This window comes from Myotis yumanensis, unplaced genomic scaffold, assembly GCF_028538775.1.
Source record: "Myotis yumanensis isolate MYYU_CA2020_CCGP unplaced genomic scaffold, mMyoYum1.0.hap1 SCAF_14, whole genome shotgun sequence".
In the NCBI taxonomy this organism is placed as follows: domain Eukaryota; kingdom Metazoa; phylum Chordata; class Mammalia; order Chiroptera; family Vespertilionidae; genus Myotis; species Myotis yumanensis.
In genome coordinates this window covers 12,513,431-12,535,747 of record NW_027223765.1, presented here as the reverse complement: position 1 = coordinate 12,535,747, position 22,317 = coordinate 12,513,431, and the positions used below count along the sequence as shown (strand labels likewise).

Sequence of the window (22,317 nt, the reverse complement as noted above, 5' to 3'; positions counted from 1 at the left end):
AATCAATAAAATATATTTTAAAAAATCAATAAGATATATTTTTTTAAAAATTGAATTCATTCAAACTAATGGGAAACCATTGGGAGATTTCAACTAGGGCATGGTGTGATCTGATTTATGGTTTAACTAAACCAGGTGACAATCGATGACGAGTTAGGAGCATAGGGTTTGAAATCAGAGAGCCTAGGTTCATTCAAGTGGTACCACTTGGTATTTTTGAGACCTGGGTAAATTCTAAGAAGCCTTTTTGATGTCTCAGTTTTCCTATGTGTAGAATAGAAATTTCACCTACTGCACAGAGTTGGTAATGGTATAAGTGAGATCATCTCAGACCCTAGTTTTTTAAAATGCTGACTACTGCCGAAACCGGTTTGGCTCAGTGGATAGAGCGTCGGCCTGTGGACCGAAAGGTCCCAGGTTCGATTCCGGTCAAGGGCATGTACCTGGGTTGCGGGCACATCCCCAGTTGGAGATGTGCAGGAGGCAGCTGATCGATGTTTCTCTCTCATCGATGTTTCTGACTCTCTATCTCTCTCCCTTCCTCTCTGTAAAAAATCAATAAAATATATTAAAAAAAAAAAATGCTGACTACTGTTACTTTGGGGTAGTGGTAGGATGGGGAGGAGAGGCAGATATGGGAAATGTTTAGGGAGTAAAATTGGCAGAATTTATGACTAATTGGTATGGTATGTAAGCAGAAAGCCTTGCTTTTCAGGAAAGGTTGAGCCTCAGTTTCTTCATTTATAAAATAGGGATGCTAATAGTTCTTTCTTTATTCCTAGTAGCTTTTTAATTACCTCACAGAGTTGTAGCTTGTGAGGATCAACAGGAGGTAAGGTGTGTATTTTAGCCCACATCTTCTGGGAAGCAGAACCCAATTAAGGTGCTAACTTTTTATTTGGAAAGTGCAAGTCCAGGGTAGTGGAAGAGATGGAGAGAAGGAATAAGGCAGAGGGAGATGCAGTACATTCCATCCCTGGCCACTGTTTCACCTCGAGCTGGGAAGAGACCTAGTCGGTCACTTGCATGTGGGATTTTTCTTAAAGGTTTTCCAGGAGAAACTGCACATGAGAAAGAAAAAGGGGATCATTTATCTGTCTAGCTTCCTTCTGTTTTTGTTTCCAATTGGTCGAGACTCACCTCCTGGGAACAAGTTTACCTGTCTTTCTAGGTTGAGTGGCCTCTCAGTGACTGATCAGCCAGCAGTCTCATACCCTGAGTTATATTTCAACCAAATTGTAAAGGGAGGAGTGTCCGAGGATAGATGGGGCATCAACCAAAGCCAGAGATTGAAGGGCAGTGGAAGGTTCACAAGGTTTGTGTCCCTATATAATATATAAAGGCGGTATAAAACCAATATCATTTTAATTTTTTTTTTTTTAATTTGAGAGACAAAGAGAAACAACGATGGACTGCCTCCTATACAGCCCCTACTGGGGATCGAGCTTGCAGCCTCGATGGTATTGATGGGCATGTGCCATGACCGGGAATCGAACCATGACCTTCTGGTTCACAGGTCAACACTCAGCCACTGAGTCACACCAGAAAAGGCTAAAACCAGTATCATTTTTACTTTACTTTTGATAGTTATTTGAAAGGAGAATGTGGCTGGAGTTAGAAAACAAAATCCTAGGTTTGTATTTATCTGAGATTTTGGACTATGAGGATGGCAGTAGTAGGCTTAATGGGGAAAGGTTGATGATGATATGAACAAGGAAAAGACAGGACCAGGTGAATAATAGGAAACCAGGAGATGAGTACTTAAAGGGAGGGCTTTGAAATTTTGAGCCAGACTGACTAAAAATGGAAAAACTTTAAGCCAAGGGTATTTTTTATTTTATTTAAAACACCCAAAACTTTTTATTAGTAAGTGTATAAGGTAAAAAAAAATATGAAGTCCAGCCCTGGCTGGTTTGGCTCAGTGGATAGAGCATCAACCTGCAGACTGAAAGGTCCCAGGTTTGATTCCAGTCAAGGGCATATGCCCGGGTTGTGGGCTCCATCCCCAGGATGGCATGGGCGGGGGGCGGGGGCTGCTGATTGATGATTCTCTCTCATTTTTGATATTTCTATCTCTTCCTCCCTCTCCCTTCCTCTCTGAAATCAATAAAAATATATTTAAAAAAAATATGAAGTCCTCTATCTCCCCTCTCTCCAGATAATCAATATGAGTTTGTGTGTTCTTCTAGACTTTTTCTACCCAACCTCACACTGACTTGAAAAAAAACACCCTTGATAGAGTCACACAACTTTATAGTTGGATATTTTCCTTGAAAAATGCAGTAAGCATTCAATATAGGTTAGTGTTTTTTTTTAACTGAGGTATAATTGATACGTTAGTTTCAGATGTACAATGTAATGATTTGGTATCTGTACATATGCAAAATGATCACCACAGTATGTTTAGTTAACATGTGTCACCATACATACTTACAAAAATCTGTGCTCATTTGATATTTTTTCAACTTTTTATTAACAAACATCCAAAATATTGAAAAAATAAAATGAATACCCATATAACCACCACTTAGTTCACCAATAGTTACATTTTGCTGTATTTATTTCCTTTATCTCTAGCTAAGAGTCATTTCTGAAGAAGTTACAGACATCATGATATTTCATCTCTAAATATTTCACCATGCATTTCTTAAAATAAAGACATTTACCTATGTAACCATAATACCATTATACTTCAGAAAACTAATATTTGAATATGTCAGATTTACCCAGTTGAACCAAAAATGTTCCATAAAACTTTAAAGAAACTGTGCCTTTCAAATTAAGAACCAGTTAAGATTCATATATTATATTTTGGTATGTCTCTTAATTCCTTTTTTTTTTTTTCATGATTTTTTTTTTTTCATGATTTTTTTTTTTAAGAGACTAAGTTGGTTGCCTTATTGAACATCCTATGTTCTGGATTTTTCTGATTGTTTCTTCCTGGCATCCTTTAGTTCCTTATCCTGTATTTTCTGTAAACTAAAAGTTATTTTAACAGGCTTAATTAGATTTAGGGTTAATATATTTGTAAGATACTCTGTAGGTGAAGCTGAATACTTTTTATAAAGTACATATTGTCAGTTTGTTCACTATTAGATGCTAAATTTGATCAATTTGTAAAGATGGTGACAGGAACATCTTCCATTTGCAATTAGAAGAAATCTATGGGATATACAGAAAATCATGTTATATATCTGGAAGTAATATAATGTTAATATGTCAATTATATCTCAATTAAAAAAAAAAGAGCCCTGGCTGGTGTTGCTAAGTGGTTAGAGCATCGGTCATGGGTTTGAAAACCGGAGGAAATCTTTTTTTCTGTGCATAAAACTACTCTCAGATATGAAAATAAAAATACCCATTGGCAGTGGTAGTGTTCTGCTTTGCCTGTCTTCCCCAAAGCATGCTGCTATATTCTTGATTCTTGATATTCTGTTTATTTCTGCAGTGCTGGACAGGGTGCTGAAGTCTATAGCACTACTGGTCACATGTTACTTCTCTGAGTTGTACAGAAATCAGCATTATAAATTGGCTGTACTAGTTCAAGTGATAGGAAACCACACATGAGGCTTGTGAGCCTTATCTAGATGGTGACTTTGGTGAACTTGAATTCTTTTTGTTTAAAATGTCGTTGTTATTTAAATTTCCCTTCACTAGAGGCATCAACACTAGTTTGTGAGTGTTGCAGATTTCCTTCGGCCTCGGCAATCCTTTTTTTCTTTGGAACAAAATTTTTTCCTTGAACGTCACTGGAGTTAAAATTTGAGAAGTCTAGCTAGCTTGTATGGAAGATCTTCCTCCAATCATATTTGAATTAGCATTCTTTTAATGGAATGTGTCATGCTTTCAGTTAACTGACTTTTTTCAGTTTTGAAAAAGCAGTGTGTTTCTTTTGTACTTAGTTCAAACCTAAAGGCAATTGTTTGGTTCAAAATGAAGCCCTTTGGCTTAAAGAATGTCAAGTTTTGTGCGCCAAAGAGCTCTGTGCGCCTAGAAGGTCAGCCGTGTGCATTAGGCCACAGCAGAAGGAAAGTCAAGCTTATGGATGAACGGTCATACACCGTTTCAATTGGCAATGGAGACTACTTTTGGACAAATAAAGACACATTGTGGGATTACGTGCAGACTCTTACGGGTAAGAAATCAGCAGTTTCCAAAAAATGAATGTTTTAAAAATATTTTTAAAACGGATTATACAAATAATACCCACTTCTTGCAGAAAACTTGAAAAGTGGAGAGAGATAACAAGGAAAATAAAAATCCCGTTGAAGTATATCTTAATGTAAAAGAATGTAGGTAAAATGATGGTTGGTTAACATGTAAAAGGCTGTTATTGAGCTCAGTTCTTTGAAATGTCTGTAGAAATGGGAATTTCAGTCTCTTGTCAGCCTTCAAGTCTAGCTTATATATTTATTTATCTTAAAGTTGGCTTCTCTCCTTTCCTGGAAGATTTTAGGAGACTTTTACAGCTCCTAGAGGATAATGATAGCAGCAGTGGCCGCATGAGCCAATCTGCCTTTGGTGGAAGTAGATAGAAGCTTAAATTCCTCAACACCTTGGTGAGTTCTGTGTATTTCCCTCTGCCCTGTGTTTATACATCACTCTTTGACAGTTGAGCCCAGAAGTCCCATTAAAGAATGTCATCTAGTCCAGAGAGGATATATTTTAGAAGAAGTTATGGAGATAACTTCTTGATGGCAGATCAAGAATTTTTGTTATTTGCCTTAAATTTAGTTTACTTTCTTATGATGAGGGAAGATACATTTTTAAAACAGTTTAGGTTCCCAAATTTTTTCTTTAAGTATTTGTGTTCATTGTTATAATTTGACGAGTGTCCTGGTGCACGGATTTGTGCTCATTGAAAGGAAATTAATTAGAAGAAATACTTTAATGTCGCTATTCGCCTTTTCTCTACAATGGAAGTGTTAACCAAATTCACAGTCGACAATGACAGATTGAAACACACGTGTGCAATTGGTGCCAGGGAGAGCTTTATATGTATCGCACATGCATGAGTCAACTTAGCCTTTTGTGTGTGTGTGTGTGTGTGTGTGTGTGTGTGTGTATGTGTATTTATAACCTTTCTTAATTAGACCTGCTTTCTGATTTAGCTAAACTTTTTCCAGCCCAGTGAAGCACCCCAACTTCTCTTTCAGGTAATTGTCAGCACCACAGCAGTAAATATCAACACAGGGCAGATTATTATTGTAGATCACACGGGGGGGGGAAAAGGGTAAAATACTTAACTGTAGCAGTGTTTGACTATATTCTGCGCACTGAGAAAACCTGAAGTCATTTTCAAGTTCCACCATTTCTTTTCAGTCGGGTCAAGTTTCTAAACTTTCTAAATCTCCGTTGCCTTGCTAATGAAAAGAAAATGGGATTCTACTGAGTCTCCTATCTACCTACTCCAGGACTTCTGTGAGGATCAAATGAGATGAGGCATGGGAACACACTTCACAGATACTTGGTTGAACTGTAAAATGTTTGCACCTGGCTATAAAGCAAGTCAGGTTCCTGGGCTGAAGAAACTCCAAGGAGGCTAGTCGCTAGGTAGAGGAAGCTGGGCGTTGCTACATGACATCATTACCCGGCACCCCCAGCGACCGTTTCCATGCTGGGCTGGGCTGTGGGCTGCATTTTGCGCGATGGGGTCTTGGCTGCAGTTTGGTGGGGTGTCATTCCGGGGTGGTGGCAGGGCCTGTGTCCCACTTGGGGGAAGCCAAGTGTTGGTTTGTGGGCATCAGGTCTGTGGTGCCATATATATTTAAATGGCCAGTGCGTGTCATGGAAGCTCCTGCGTTGAGCGTCTGCCCCCTGGTGGTCAGTGCGCATCGTAGCTACTGGTCGGAGGGAAGGACAGACACTTCGCCTTTTACATAGATAATAAATAGACATGGAGTTGAGACTTCTGCTTCACTCTAAACCAGTGATGGCGAACCTTTTGAGCTCAGCGTGTCAGCATTTTGAAAAACCCTAACTTAACTCTGGTGCCGTGTCACATATAGAAATTTTTTGATATTTGCAACCATAGTAAAACAAAGATTTATATTTTTGATATTTATTTTATACATTTAAATGCCATTTAACAAAGAAAAATCAACCAAAAAAAATGAGTTCGCGTGTCACCTCTGACACGCGTGTCATAGGTTCACCATCATTGCTCTAAACTCATACTTTGCTTTCTGGGGTCCTGAAATCCTGTGACCCATTTTTACACATTTTGAAGTAATTGGTTCTTACTGCTCCTGCGCACCTGAAAGTTTTGTAAAATAGATGTACCGTGTAAACAGTAGTCTTGCAGTCAAGCATATTGGCTTTCTAAAGGAAAAGCTGTTTTAACACTGTCCTTATTTTAAACTGGCAAACTTTCTCCATTAAACTATTAGTTCTTCTTCCTCCCTATTAAGACTCAGTTCTCTTTTACAAATTTAATTTCTTATTGAATTTATTGGGGTGACATTGGTTAATAAAATTATACAGGTTTCAGGTATATAGTTCTTCAATACATCATCTCTGTATTGTATTGTACGTTCACCTCCCCAAGTAAAGTCTCCATCCATCACCATTATCCCCCTTTTACTTTCTTCTATTTCTTTATTTGTCTGCTAATGATAAAATGAAATGGCAGTTTATCTGCTAACTTTAAGTAACAGAAGTATCACTTCTTTTTCATTATTATTATTGACTAGAGAAAGAGAGAGGAAGAGAAAGAGAGAAACATTGATTTAGGCACTTATTTATGCACTCATTGGTTGATTCTTATATGTGCCCTGACCAGGGATCGAACCCATACCCTTGGCATAGTGGGACGATGCTCTAACCAACTGAGCTACCCAGTCAGGGTAGAAAAAATCTAATTTTTATTTTTATTTATTTTTTTAAAATATATTTTATTGACTTTTTACAGAGAGGAAGGGAGAGGGATAGAGAGTTAGAAACATCGATGAGAGAGAAACATCGATCAGCTGCCTCCTGCACACTCCCCATTAGGGATGTGCCCGCAACCATGGTACATGCCCTTGACTGGAATCGAACCTGGGACCCTTTGGTCCGCAGGCCGACGCTCTATCCACTGAGCCAAACTGGTCAGGGCAAATTTTTAAAATAATAAATTGTGCGCCGAAAACCGGTTTGGCTCAGTGGATAGAGCGTCGGCCTGCGGACTGAAAGGTCCCAGGTTCGATTCCGGTCAAGGGCATGTACTTGGGTTGTGGGCACATCCCCAGTAGGAGATGTGCAGGAGGCAGCTGATCAATGTTTCTCTCTCATCGATGTTTCTAACTCTCTATCTCTCTCCCTTCCTCTCTGTAAAAAATCAATAAAATAAAAAAAAAAAATAATAATAATAATAAATTGTGGAGCAGGAATCATTAATCTTAGAATGTATATGGACACTTAACTCATGTTAAGGAAGCTTTTTATTAATTAATTTATTTATTTTTTAAATATATTTTTATTGATTTTTTACAGAGAGGAAGGGAGAGAGAGTTAGAAATATTGAAGAGTGAGAAACATAGATCAGCCACCTCCTGCACGCCCCCCACTGGGGATGTGCCCGCAGCCAAGGTACATGCCCTTGACCGGAATCGAACCCGGGACCCTTGAGTCCGCAGTCCAATGCTCTATCCACTGAGCCAAACTGGTTAGGGCAAGGAAGCTTTTTAAATGTGTTAATCTTGACTTTTGGATTTCTAAGTTTATGAAAGCAATCCTTGCCTGGAAATTACCTCTGAGTTATCAATGTGGATTTCTCATTGTTAAATGTTATTACTATGTTCCAACTGAATTATAAACTTCTTGAAGGCATTGTACATCCTATATAATAAAAGCTTAATATGCAAATTGTCCATTCGACCAGGGGGCAGGAAGGGAGGCCGCAGCCGGGAGAAGGAAGGCCCCAGCCGACAGCAGCAGGCAGCCAGGGGAAGGGAGGCCCCAGCCGGTGGTGGCCACAGGCAGTCGGGGGAAGGAAGGCCCTGGCGGCAGTGGCAGGCAGCCGGGGGAAGGGAGGCTGTAGTCGGCAGGTGCTAGGGACCCTACCCGTGCACAAATTTCATGCACTGGGCCTCTAGTGTATTTATAATCTCCTTGGGTCTCTAGGGCCTACTTTTGGTATATTGCTAGAGGGACAGAACTAATATCTTCAAAAGAGCCCATCAGCCCTTACCAGTTTGGCTCAGTGGATAGAGCATCGGCCCACAAACTAAGGGTTCCAGGTTCGATTCCAGTCAGGGGCGTGTACCTTGGTTACAGGCTTGATCCCCAGTGGGGGTTGTGCAGGAGGCAGCTGATCAATGTTTTTCTCTCATTGATGTTTCTAATTCTCTATCTCTCTCCCTCTCTGTAAAAAAAGTATATTTTTTACAATAAAATATATTTTAAAAATAAGAGAGCACAACATTCTAAGCCCTAATGTCCTGATGGGCAGAGCTGTAATCCTATATAATAAAACATTAATATTTTAGACCAAATGGTGGAACATCCGGTCACTACAACGCACACTGACCACCAGGGGCAGGGCTCATGGCTGGCAAGCACAGCAGCAGTGGCGGGAGCCTCTCCTGCCTCCGCAGCAGCACTAAGGACCCCTCAGGGGATGTCCAGCTGCCAGGGAGCAGGCCTAAGCTGGCAGTCAGACATCCCCCAAGGTGTCCTGGACTGCAAGAGGGCACAGGCCGGGCTGAGGGGACCCCCCCCATCCCAGTGCATGAATGTCATGCACCAGGCCTCTGGTCCTTACATAAATAATGGTGGGCTTTCATTGAATTTGACCGCAGCTAAAGGAAATTTTTTCTTAAGTTTGTAGAGGAGTGGCTTCTTACTCAACACTAATTAGTCGTTGTAGTTGAGAGAGCTCTAACTTTGGCAACTTCATTAGGAAGAACGCTATTAAGAGGAAAACTAGGGACACATCACTGCACAACTGTTATTTCTAAAAAGTGTAAAACTGTTTACTTGCAGATCAGGGAGCTGAGAAGCATGAAGGGACAGGTCAGTCCTCTGGGATCACTGATCAAGAGAAGGAGCTGTCCACCAATGCTTTCCAGGCTTTCACGGTAAGAAATGTTTCCCTTAATTAAGCTCCATTTTTAGGATCTGTCAAGTATGAATTGTTTCACATTGAATTTTTAAATTTATACTTTTTCTGTGTGTGTACTAATTAAAGAGTTAAGTTTAGAGAGTAGGTTTAGTTTTAAAATAAAAACGTTTTAGAGTTTAACTATGGTAAAGGATCAGGAATGGTTTGAGCCATTCCCAAGTTTTTGTTTTCATAAATACATTTTAACACTCACACATTGTTTTTAAGTCTTTTAAATTTATACTTGTAAGTATGTGGGTCAGCCTTTCATTTCACTAGTCTCTTCAATTTTTTTCTTGAATGTACTTTAAAATAGAACCCCAAAAGTTTGTCAAAACACTAACTATTCTGACATTTTTAAACAATATGAAAAAAAAACACCTTACATTTGATTATCAAGTTACATACATGTAAGCAGAAGAACTTGAGACTTTGGTATTCCGAGTATATTAACTAGAAATTAAAATGTGGAATAATCACATTACCTTTTGTGGCTAGCTTTGGCTGTTATACCCTGCTAGCAATATGTACCAATATATACTAATAACTAATATATATATTACTAGAGGCCCATTGCACAAAGATTTGCGCAATAGGCCTTCCTTCCCCTGGCTGCCGGCATCGGTTTTCCTCCAGCACCCAGGACCCAGGCCTTTGGTCCGGCCACAGTGGAGAAGCCAAGCCTCAAGGCTAGGCTTCTCCACTCCGGCCGCAGTGAGGCTTGGCTTCTCTGCTCCGGCCACAGCAAGGCTTGTCTTCTCCGCTCTGGCTGCAGCAGAGAAGCCAAGCCTCTTCAGTCGTCTTCAGTCGTCTTCAGTCTTCGCTCCGTGCCTGCATATACAAATTAACCCGCCATCTTTGTTGGGTTAATTTGCATAGTCGCTCTGATTGGCTGATGGGTGTAACGGAGTGATGACCAATTTACATATTTCTCTTTTATTAGTGTAGATGCTAGAGGCCCCTCATGCATTGGTGAGGTCCCTCAGCCTGGCCTGCAGCTATTGGGCCAAAACCTGCTCTTTGACATCCCCCGAGGGGTCCTGGATCGCGAGAGGGTGGTTCTCAGGTGATGCACCCTGGAATCTGGCTCCCTCCTCTCTGGCTCCAGGTGCGTCACCCAAGAACCACAGCTGCCAAGTCACCGCAGCTCGGCAGCTCCTGTGTTGAGCGTTTGCCCCCTGGTGGTCATTGCACGTCATAGCTACCGGTCAGACAGTCATTTAGGCTTTTATATATATAGATATGATTATAACACATATAGGTATAGTTTATATATATATTTATATGTATATGTGTTATAGAAATGATGCACATTTATCAGTGTTAGAGTTTGATTCTTAGGAAATATATAGCCACCATTTCTGTTTCTTTTTTTTTTTTCAATTTTACTAAGATATGATTGACATATCACAGTTTGTGGTTTGTTTGTTTTTTTGTTTATTTTTATTAATCCTCACCCGAGGATATTTTTCCATTGATTTTTAGGGAGAGTGGAAGAGAGAGGGAAAGACAGAGAGAAACATTGATGTGAGAGAAACACATCGATTGGTTGCCTCCTGCACAAGTCCCAGCCAGGGCCCAGGCCAAGGAGGAGCCTGCAACCAAGCCTGCCCTTGACCAGAATCAAACCCAGGACACTTTGGTCTGCAGGCCGATGCTCTATCCACTGATCCAAACCAGCGAGGGCACACAGTTTCTTAATTGACATAAACATTGTTTTATCTAACAACTTTAGCTAGCATATTTTGGGGAATTATAGCTTTTTAAAGAGTTTTAAAATAAAGATGAGTGGAATATATTTGGAAATGATCATATAGGTCTTAAAGCTGGTATGTAGTTTTGTGAATGTGTGTTTTCATTTTTGTTTTAGGCTGGAAATTATGATGCCTGTCTTCAACACCTTGCCTGCCTACAAGATATAAACAAAGATGATTATAAAATAATTTTAAATACAGCGGTAGCTGAGTTTTTTAAAAGTAACCAAACAACAACAGATAGTTTGAGACAAACACTTAACCAGCTGAAGAATCAGGTAATATACACAAATGAATTTAGCTATTATGCTCTCTAAATTTTAGGATAAAAATAGTTAAGGAAAATTAATGTGACTTATTGTCTGATACTCATAGCACAATTTCTAATATATCTGTAACATTCATTGGTATTAATTTTACTTGTATAAAATTATTATTCCAGGAAATGAAAGTTATGTAATATGATTTTCTTTTCTATTGGGTTTTCTTACTTGAATAAAATAGATTTATATACCAAATTTGAATGTGCTTTGGGTGGACAGAGAGTCTAGCTTGAAAATATAAAGTGGTGTAATTTTCTTTCCGTATCAGATGGTGATGTTAGGGTTCTAGTAAAGCCCTTGGGAGTCTGTTTTCACTACCATGTGTGACAAAGTGTATTTTATTAATTACTTCAAAAAAATCTATCCTTTTTGCTAAGGGAACAAAACCTGGACATCATAGGAAAATCAGAAAGTATACTTCCCAGCTATATGGCTTTGGGCAAGATAATTAAGCTTTTTGTGCTGGTTTCCTTATTTATAAGATGGAAATGGCAATATTATCTATGTTCTCGAGGTATGGTGAGGATTAAATGAGGTGTTCTCTGTAAAAAGGTTCAATGTAGCAGGCCTGGCACATAGTTAAGTAGTTAGCTATTGTTTGTTCAACGTTTAAATTTTACTTTTGTTTTTACAAATGGAACCAAGTTTCTGTGTACATACTGTGTAACATGCTCATGGGAAAGGCCGTTTTGAGTTTGGCCCACTCCCCATGAGTCTACAAGGTGGAAATCCAACCCAGGAACCATGCTGGCAATTCAGCATTAAAGATATACTAGTATCTTCACAGTGGCAAGGAGGAGAATCACCTTGCCTTGTGCTAGGTACTTAATATTAAGTCCCATCAAAACACTTTACTAAACAGAATTTTATTATGAATGAAATACCTTTTAGTGTGACAGTAATTGAAATCTAGAGATCCTGTTGAAAATGTGGAAAAATTCAGAGTAAGAAACATTGGCCTGTGTTCCTGTTTATTCATGTAGATTTCTTTCACTTTTGTGCTTTATTTTCTGACTGTTGTTAGAGTGTAATCCCTGTGGATTGTTTTATAGGTCCACTCAGCTGTTGAAGAAATGGATGGATTAGATGATGTTGAAAACAGCATGTTGTATTACAATCAAGCAGTCATTCTTTATCATTTGCGGCAGTATACAGAAGCCATATCAGTTGGTGAAAAACTTTATCAGTTTATAGAACCTTTTGGTATGTTATCTTTCAAGTCAGTAGTTTCCATATCTTCTCATACTTGCAAAGGTCTCTGGTGTTTGTACCCAGATAACCTAAATCGGAGAATTACATGTCAGTAAGAAAGGAAAAAAAGCTCTGTCCGGTTTTCTTAATGGTTAGAAAAGATAAAAAGTATATCACTTTCAGATGAATCCAGGTTTTCTTTTAGCGCCCTCCCAACCCAATTTTTTAAGATAACTATTAGAATTGCTGTCTCTAATATGAAAGAATTGCTGATTCGAGGGGTTTTCTTTGGTTGTGTACCTGACCCTTTCTTACCTAAGTGGTATATTAAGGAAGGCGTGTTTTGTAATGTTAGGGGACTGCGTAGTAATTTATTTTGTCTACTGCCTAACTGAAGTAGAGTAGATAGTAGAGAACTGTGTTAACTTTTTTTGTTATCTTAACTAGCTTACAATCACTAGCCTCAAGAGTAGGAACAAAGGGAAGGGCAAAGGGAAAAAGAGGGAGCAAATAAAGCAGCAAAGCTGGACCCAGGAAATGGTTGTTAGAGAGGGCTAATGGTTTCCACCCACAAGCACATTTCAGTTGTGATTCACATTTCTGTCTTTTTCTCCATGGTTACTTTTTTTAAATTCAAAACGGCAATGCAGAGTCCTGCTTTATAAACACCCGGTTGCTGATGTGGTCCCCTCAGGACATGTGTTGGGGTGGAGTGGCTCCCCCGTGATGCTTTGGGGAGAGTTACAGAGCCCCCTTTTGCTGACAGCTGGTTGAACAGCTGCTTACTATGGCTCCAGGGAAGCATTTTCAGGGCGCTTCTCTTCTTTCCCTCAATCCTGAGGGCGTGGTGGCTGGACAGACTGCCCCCGAGAGACCTCAGTGGTGAAGCGTTGTGTAACGGGTGACCAGTCCTTTTCTTCTGAAAAGCTAGAAGTCAGAATTATACTTCGAGGATGGCACAGATGTGGTTTTGGTCCCCTCGCCCCCAAATAAAGCTGGTTTTTAGAATTTCCAGAACAGTTTCTGAAATCCTTTAATCTGCTAGGGTTGAGCAGAATCTAGCAACCAATTAGTACTCAAATGTATTTTTCTTCTTTTTTGAAAATTGTTTTTTTAACTTCACTACTTGGATTCCTCATTTAACATATATTTATTGAGCATATACTATGGGCCAGACACTGGAACCTAAAGATTGATGCAGTGAATGAAAGAGAAAAAGTCTTTACCCTTATTAAGCTTATATTCTAATGGGAGAGAGCGCTGCACAAGAAATATATTGTGAGATAGTTAAATGCTGTGAAGAAAAGCTAAAATTGGGTACTGAATAGAGCTTGTCTGGGGATATTGTTTTTCGAGAGGAACAGCTGGAATGCCACTGTGACGAGCTGGGTGGGGGAAATGGTAGGAAATGAACTCAGAAGTAGCCAGGGACAGAACAGGTAAAGTATTGTAACCTGGGTCGGGACTTATTGTTTAAGTTGGAGGGAAGCCCTTGGAGATGCCACCTTTGCATATTAACTGCACTGATTGTAGTTTTAAATGGAAACAGCTCTGGCTACTTACTATGTAAGAGCAAGAAGGGAATCAGGAAGACTAGCTAGGAAGCTTTTAAGGACTTCTGAAATTTTCTGTTCTTGATTATAGCAGCCTTCTTTTCATCCTTATTTTCCCTTTTATCTTCTCTTTGAAAGGAAAGGAGATAGTGTTATGTCATGCTGGGTCACCCTTCCTTTCTTCCTTGGGTTCTTCCTTTGATGTTCTTGTCTTTATATTTCCCTCTTGGCTGTTGCAATTTTCTGATATACTCCAATCCACACCTTGGTTCTTTTGTGTCTTCAATCAGATTGTTTCTTTTTCCCATCTCTGTACCTTGAAAGGAAATACATTTACCGGAGTCAAGATCTTTTTAGAGTTAAAAGGAACTTCAAGAGATCACCTGGTCCATCCCCCTGCCTTTAGGCAGGTAAAATGTTCTCCCCATTTTACAGGTCAGCCATCTGAGGTCTAAAAATTAGTTCAGTGATGTGTAAAGGCCACATAATTAGTAAGTAGCCAGGCAGGAATGGGAATTGAGATATCCTTCCACATAAAGTAAAATCCTCATCTCATGTGCTGGGGTGTCCGAAGGATGTTCAGTCACTAGACTTCCTGAAATGAGAAGTGGTGAGATGCCTACTGGAATGAAATGAGGGACCATGAGATGCCTAATAGGAACAGCATTGTTGGCATTGAAAGTTGTTTCCACCATGGCTCTAAGTGATGAAATTCATTTAGGTAAAGGCTTAGGCTTTGCTCTTTAGAGCTTTGGAGGAGCGGGGGGAGGACTGAGATGTTTGCTTCACTTTGGATTGTAATTTTTCTTTTTGTTTTATTTTCCCGCTCCCCACCCCCAGAAGAAAAATTTGCCCAAGCAGTGTGTTTTCTACTTGTAGACCTGTATATATTAACTTACCAAGCTGAGAAAGCTTTGCATCTTCTTGCTGTCCTAGAAAAAATGATTTCACAGGGTAACAATAACAAAAATGGAAAGAATGAGGTGAGTGTCCTAAAGTGATCAGACTGAAATTTAAATAATAATGAACATTTGTAGTTATTTATTATTTTAATAGCTTTACTGAAATATTATTTCACTGTACAGCATGATGACTAGTTAATACTACTGTATTTCATATATGAAAGTTGTTTAGAGTGTAGGTCTTAAACATGTATGTATAGGAGTTCAGTTACATAATCTTAGCATTATTCATAAACTGTAGTAAACTATTCCTATATTCAATAGTTGTAATAGTTGGTGAAGTATAATTCAGTTCAACAGATGCTTCTGTGCTCTGCTTGGTACTAAGGTGACAACAATGAAAACCTTGCAGTTCTTGATTTTCAAGGAACTCAAGTCTGTGGGAGGAAAATACTGAGCAAATCTGCTCAGGGACTGGGAGGATGGAGATTAGGGAGTGTTTCAGAGAAGTTTGGATGTTTGACGTGAGCCTTTAAAGATGTAATAGTTTGACAAATCAGAAAAGGAAGGAAGGATGAAGCAGGATAACCATCCTGGCAGAAAAAACAGCACAAAAGGTGTGAGAAGGTGTGTTGGGGGAGTTGTAGTCATCTGAAATGGAAAGTCATGCCTGAGAAATGTAATGGAGATCAGCAGCAGGGGACATTGGCCACTCGCATATGGGTCCTACCGTGAAGGATTTTGAATACTGTACTAGGAATTTGGGGTATGAGGTTGGCAGTGTGTATGACAGAGAAAGTTTTTAAGAAGGGAATTACATGATCAGGTCTGGGTTTTAGAAAGCTAACCTGAGTCTTGCCCAAGTAGGACCTATGCGTTTTAAACCTAGTCTATCATTGTGCACCGCACCGAGCTTCTCATAGGTAGTTTCCTGTCACTCACTCCACACTAGTGAACCTGAATCTCTGGGACTGGGACCTAGGATTCTGAATTTTGAAACGTTCTCTAGGTGATTGAGATTCGCTCACTTGGAAATCTGTGATTTAAGTTGTGGTCAGAAATATTTCATTTTGATAAACTTTGTTCATCACCCTCTAGACTGGTAATAACACCAACAAAGACAGTTCTAACCATAAAGCTGAAAGTGGAGCTCTAATAGAAGCTGCAAAATCAAAGATACATCAGGTAATGTGACTTAAGAGAGGTTATACATCACATGTATTTACTTGTGGTTATGAATGATGAAGAATGTGATGGATCATTGAAGGCAGTAAATCATTTAAGACATGTATGTTTATTTATCTTTGAGGTATTGTAGTTTAGAAGCCATTTAATCCTTCTAAGTATACTTAAGGTGATAATGCAATATCATTTCTTTTATTTATTCAATAGAAGATTGAGAGAAAAAATGGTCTGGGAGTGTATTAGATGATGAAATCACATTCATTTAAAAATTCATTGTTAATTAGCCATGTGCAGATAAGAATTGGTAGGATTTTTGCTTGGAACTTAAGTATAAATTTTATTCTACCATGTTTCTAGTTTTTTAGAGTGTATTCCATTAATACAGTAAAAATAGATTATTTAAGATAATTTTTAACTTGCAAGTAGCTGGCATACCCATGTTGTAAACAGATTGGGTTTCATTTCCTTAACGAGAAAGCAGAACTGCTTCACTGTGTGTAAATATACCATAGTTCTTACATGCTATCATTTTTCCTCTGACAGTATAAAGTAAGAGCGTATATCCAAATGAAGTCTCTGAAAGCGTGCAAAAGGGAGATCAAGTCCGTCATGAACACAGCTGGAAATGTAAGTTTCTTCTTGACTTTTTTTTTTTTTTCAATTTGTGTCTCTTATGTCCTAAAACTTTCTTATTTGTACAATTTGTTATTTGTCAGTCTTAAATAATTTATCTTAGTCTGTTATGGTATATTATACTACCAGATATAAACTCTGATAGTGAACTATGAAGTAATGATCATACTGTGTCTACTACAATTTAATACAATATGTTTCTGACTGAAAATTATCACAAGCATTTCTCCTTGGTATGTAGCCTTCAAACCACTATTTTAAATAGCTAACCAGTGTTCTGTGAGTTGTTTATCACAATTCATATAAACATTCATTGTTATAAGACGCTAGGATTTTTTTAGATTATACTGACAACATTAATTCAAGATTAACAGTCAAGTTGTAGCCCAAATCTGCCCCTTCCAAATGATCTTTGGCCTGACAATGCCTTCAGTTTGACTAGTGCTAGTATTTGAGATATAATTACTCCTTTCTTCCACCCCCTTTACCCCAGCCCCCCACTGAGAAATAATTTTTAAGATGGTAGTGGAAAGGACAGAAGTGAAAAATCTTGAGGCTTTTAGGATATTAATTAAAAGTATAAAATCATGCCTGGCCACAGTTGCTCAGTGGTCGAGCATCGACCCATGAACCAGGAGGTCATGGTTCGATTCCTGGTCAGGGCACATGCCAGGGTTGCAGGCTCAGTCCCCAGTAGGGGGCATGCAGGAGACAGCTGATCCATTATTCTCTCTCATCACTGATGTTTCTATCTCTCCCTCCTTCTCCCTTCCTCTCTGAAATCAATAAAAAAATATTTTTTTAAAAGAAGTATTAAATCATGACAAGATATGGTTTGTAGTAGTAATAGTTCAGGAAAATTGACCTTAGAAAATCCCAAGCAGGATTCAGATTAGCCACTGGGTCAGTACTCAAGTGATTTTTGAGAACATTTGAAGCCTAGACCTAAGAGGAGGGGAAAGGCCTACGTAGCCAGGCAGTCATTATGAATCCTTTTTTTGAGATTAAAAAATTAAAGTATGATCCTTGCCTTACAGGGTGTCATAGTCATAGGTAAAGGCAAACAGAAAAATAAATCATTGTAATGTAACAAACAGTTGTTACCCCTGAGTCAGGGAACACTTGAGGAGAGAGCCTCGTTTTGGTGACCATGACTTAACTGATTCATTTATGCCCTTGAACACAGTCCACCACAACAGTGTGATTATGATCTCATTGAGCATCTACAAACAAATTATAAGTAACTGATGTTTTCTTTACAGTCTGCACCCTCTCTGTTTCTTAAAAGCAATTTTGAGTACTTAAGAGGCAATTATCGAAAAGCTGTGAAGCTATTAAATAGTTCAAACATTGCTGAACATCCAGGATTCTTGAAAACAGGTAAAAGAAAATGGTGAAATTTTTGTATTTTCTTCCTGGCTCTTCTACCCTTTGTTGCCCCCCCCCCCCCCCCCCCCCACCTCTCCAGTACCCATTTCTAATTCTGCTAAATTTTAATTTTTGATGTTTTTGTTGTCATGGCTTCCCCTCAGGGGCCCATTAACACCCAATCACTGAAATGATCTCTCAGACTCTACGCAGATAATATGCTTTGAGAAAATTTTGCTTAGGATTGTCTTGGGACAGATTTCAGAATTGATATTGGCAATCTCTAAAATGGAGTCAGGAGCAGGGCATGTTGTTGACTAATCGACAGTTACCATCATTTAATAGGAAATATTTTTATCTAATAGTTGTATATTTTATATGTTGATTTTTTTATAACTATTAATTTTTAAGTTGTTAATTTGCTTCCCTCATATAAACTTTATTTTTTTGTTGCTGATAAAATATGCTTATTAGAGGAGATTTGGGAATAGAATTTTTAAAACATTGTTCACAATACCACTACCCTGAAGCAACCTCACGTAAACATTTTAGTGTATTTCCTACTATATTTTTACCTTAGCATAGTTTTTCTTTTTAAAATAGAGTTATTGCTTAATTTTAAAATAGTTCAAAAGCCAACATTTAGTTTTTAGCATTAAGCATTGACTATCCTGATTATTAATTTTGTCAATCTAGTCAGGCATTTTATATCATTGAGGAAAAGATGGACTATCAGTAGTTTTAGAATGTTTGGGAAGCCATTTAGAAAAAGGAAACTAAAGCTTGGATTGCTTCCATTACACCAAAATACAGTCCAGAGAGATGAAGGATTAAAATATGAGAATAAAATCAGAAAAGCAACTTGGAGGAGTATATTAATATTGTGATAGGGAGCCTTGATTAAACATAACCCAAAATCTAAGAACTATAGCACTTGGGAAAGCTTACTAAATTTGACCACATAAAATATGAAACTTTTTATGATTAAAAATATAAACAATAGCCCTAACTGGTTTGGCTTAGTGCATAGAGCATCGGCCTGCGGGCTGAAGGGTCCCAGGTTCAATTCCAGTCAAGGGCATGTACCTTGGTTGCGGGCACATCCCCAGTGGGAGGTGTGCAGGAGGCAGCTGATCGACGTTTCTCTCCCATCAGTGTTTCTAACTCTCTATCCCTCTCCCTTCCTCTCTGTAAAAAAATCAATAAAATATATTTAAAAAAATATATATATAAACAATAAACACAGATACAATGCACCAAATCACAAGACAGATGACAAACTGGCAGTGGGGGAAATATTTGAAACAGATGTGACAGAAGGTTTCTAAACAGGTACCCAGTAGAAAAACATCTATAACCAAATAAAAAAATGGGTAAAAAACAGGAAGAGGCAGTGTTCCGGACAAGAAATACAAATGCCCAACTAGCATGAAAAGATAGGTGCTCAGGGTAGTGGAGATTTATAGTTTAACAAGCAAAAGCAAGATTTTATATATCCTGCTTTATGTATTTTTGCTATTCTTCATATTTTCACTGTTTCAGTTTCTACATAGTATTTTGTAATGTGGATGCAATACATATATATTAATTTACTAATAAATATTTTTTCTTTTTTTGCAATTTTTTTTATCTGTTGCCTATAATGATTTAAAATTACATCAGAGCCCAGCTGGCCCGCTTGCAGGCTCAATCCCCAGGTGGGGGCGTGCAGGAGGCAGCCAATCAGTGATTCTCTGATCATTGATATTTCTCTCCTTTCCTTTCTAAAATCAATAAAAAATATATTTTTTAAAATAAATAAATAAAATTACATCAGGAAAAAAACATGAACAGGCTAATTAAATCATTATGCAGGGTTGGTTTATTGCCTTTAATAAATGACATTTTAAAAGGGCAGGGAATCTGGTAATAGATTTATTTTGTATATTTTTAAAAAAATAAATAAACAAACAAACGTTTACTAGGGGGTGGGGAAGGAAAGGGCCGGGTGGCTCAGTTGGTTGGAGCATCATCCGTACACCAAAAGGTTCCTGGTCAGGGCATATACCTAGGTTGCAGGTTCAACCCCAGGTCAGGGTGCATATGGGAGGCAACCGATCAATGTTTCTCTCTCTCCCTCTTCTCTCTCTACATATCAATAAAAACATATCCTTAGGTGAGGATTTAAAAAAAAAAAAAAAAAGAGGAAAGGGAGCTTACAAAGTTTTCAGATGTTTCCTAAATTTCAAATGCCTTAAAAACAATTCTATAGGGATTATGTAGAATTGCATATAGAATTAACTCATGTTAGATAAGCCCAATTCTTGTATGATGTACATCAACAGTAAGATTTGTCTGTGGACAAACTTATTTGTGTTTTTCTCAGGTGAATGCTTGCGATGTATGTTCTGGAATAATCTTGGTTGTATCCATTTTGCCATGAGCAAGCACAATTTGGGAATTTTCTACTTTAAAAAAGCTCTACAGGAGAATGACAATGTCTGTGCACAGCTCAGTGCAGGCAGCACTGATCCAGGTATGCCCTTTGCTGGGGGACCATTTATATTTTACTACTTGAGGAAAGACTGAGTTCAGAGAGCAAGCATCTGGTCAAAATGCATGCCGTGTGCATCTACAGTTATCACTGACCCTGCCCAACAAATTTGACTGTGGGGATTTTTAGTAGATATTTGAATAGCATGGAGTTAAGAGTAATTATCAAAGACATTTTAATTCCCTTTTTTTCGTAGATTTGAAAATCGGTAATCCCATATGGTAATGTTAAAAAACATAATAATTTTTGACGATTCCTTGATTGTGCCAAACTAATGTTATAGCTTCTTTTCAGGGTTTCACATGTGGTACTGTTGGCAGCACCTGGCAATCTTTAAGCAATTCCTGAAATTTATTCCTTTAATATTCATATTATATAGGTTCTTGATTTGAAATGCTTAAAATCAAGCAATCGTTTAGCTTTGAATTTAAAAAACTATTTATGAAAAATGTATCCAAAATCATTAATAGTCTTATTTTATTATTGATGGTGAAACTCTGAGTGAGTGAGTGAATGATAGTTATCATAGATATAGCACATTAACTTTTATTTCCACAGTAAAATTCTGTAACACCATAACATTAACTGAATACTTCTGGTTAATAAAAAGTACATGACAATAATTAACCAAACTTAAAGTAAAAAGAGTGCAATCTTTTTACAGACTCTAAATTTGTAAGATTCAAAGGCGTGAGAGTGGGTCTTCTCTCTTCTCTTTGCCTTCCTGGAGTATGTGTGGCCTGGGTTGCTTCTCACTTGTTGGCAACACAGACAACGGAAATGACTCTGGCAAATACTTGTGGGTTGGGGGCTGGAGATCGTCATTGATGAGAACTATTAAACTTCACACTGGTGTCAGTGGTATTAAACAAAATAGTGTTTGAGTACTTAGTGGAATGAATGTTTTCCATTAAGTAACTGCTATTTTAAATCTAATGATTGATTTCCACCTAATGTTTATCATTAGGCAAAAAATTTTCAGGACGACCCATGTGTACATTGCTGACCAACAAGAGGTATGAGTTGCTGTATAACTGTGGAATTCAGCTTCTCCACATCGGAAGACCTCTTGCTGCCTTCGAGTGCCTGATCGAAGCTGTTCAGGTCTATCACGCCAACCCCCGCCTCTGGCTGCGGCTGGCTGAATGCTGCATCGCTGCCAATAAGGGGGTGAGTACCTTTTTGAACCCTCACTCTCCACCCATATCCCCCCCCGCCCCCCCCAACGTTACATGGAAAGCAAAAAATACTTGGAAATCTACCAGACCTCATCCCCTTTTTAACTCTCAGGGAATTTATAGAGTCTTCTGTTCTTTAATAGCTGGACAAAAAATTTTAGGTTCCAAAAGTCATTTGTTAACATTCTGGTTCTTGGTAAGTATGGCAACAGGCATCAGCACTCACATTACAGAGTTGAAGCCAACAAGGTCATACCTGTTGGAACAGTGGTCAGCTAGCTGCTGGGCAGGGGCCATGTCATCTGTGGGTGTGAGAATGCTGTGTGCGCCAGGTGATTAGAGAAGGCCTGGTGATAACCTAGTGAGTGTGGAGAGGACTGCATTACACTGCATTCCCTTCAGTGCCCGGGGCTTTACTTTTATTTATTTTTTAAAAATATATCAGTATTAAGGAGATATATGTAATACTCTTTGTAATACTTTAAGCAATAAAACAATTTAAAATAATATATATATCAGTATTTTTGTTGATTTCAGAGAGAAAGGGAGAAGGAGAGAGAAGTCGAAACATCCATGATGAGAGAGAATCATTGATCGGTTGTCTTCTGCACGCTC

The 22,317-nt window shown here is 38.4% G+C and overlaps 1 protein-coding gene across 2 annotated transcripts in view; it reads left to right on the top strand.

Moving 5' to 3' along the window:
* CNOT10 (CCR4-NOT transcription complex subunit 10) overlaps positions 1-22,317 on the top strand; it is a 52,553-nt gene that overhangs the window by 4,696 nt on the left and 25,540 nt on the right. For both annotated transcript variants that reach the window (XM_070391816.1, XM_070391815.1), the window contains exons 2-10: positions 8,965-9,059; positions 10,953-11,114; positions 12,212-12,362; positions 14,744-14,886; positions 15,904-15,990; positions 16,534-16,617; positions 17,886-18,003; positions 20,357-20,506; positions 21,492-21,694. In XM_070391816.1, coding sequence (XP_070247917.1) covers positions 8,965-9,059; positions 10,953-11,114; positions 12,212-12,362; positions 14,744-14,886; positions 15,904-15,990; positions 16,534-16,617; positions 17,886-18,003; positions 20,357-20,506; positions 21,492-21,694 — 1,193 coding nt within the window. The remainder of the gene's footprint in view (positions 1-8,964; positions 9,060-10,952; positions 11,115-12,211; positions 12,363-14,743; positions 14,887-15,903; positions 15,991-16,533; positions 16,618-17,885; positions 18,004-20,356; positions 20,507-21,491; positions 21,695-22,317) is intronic.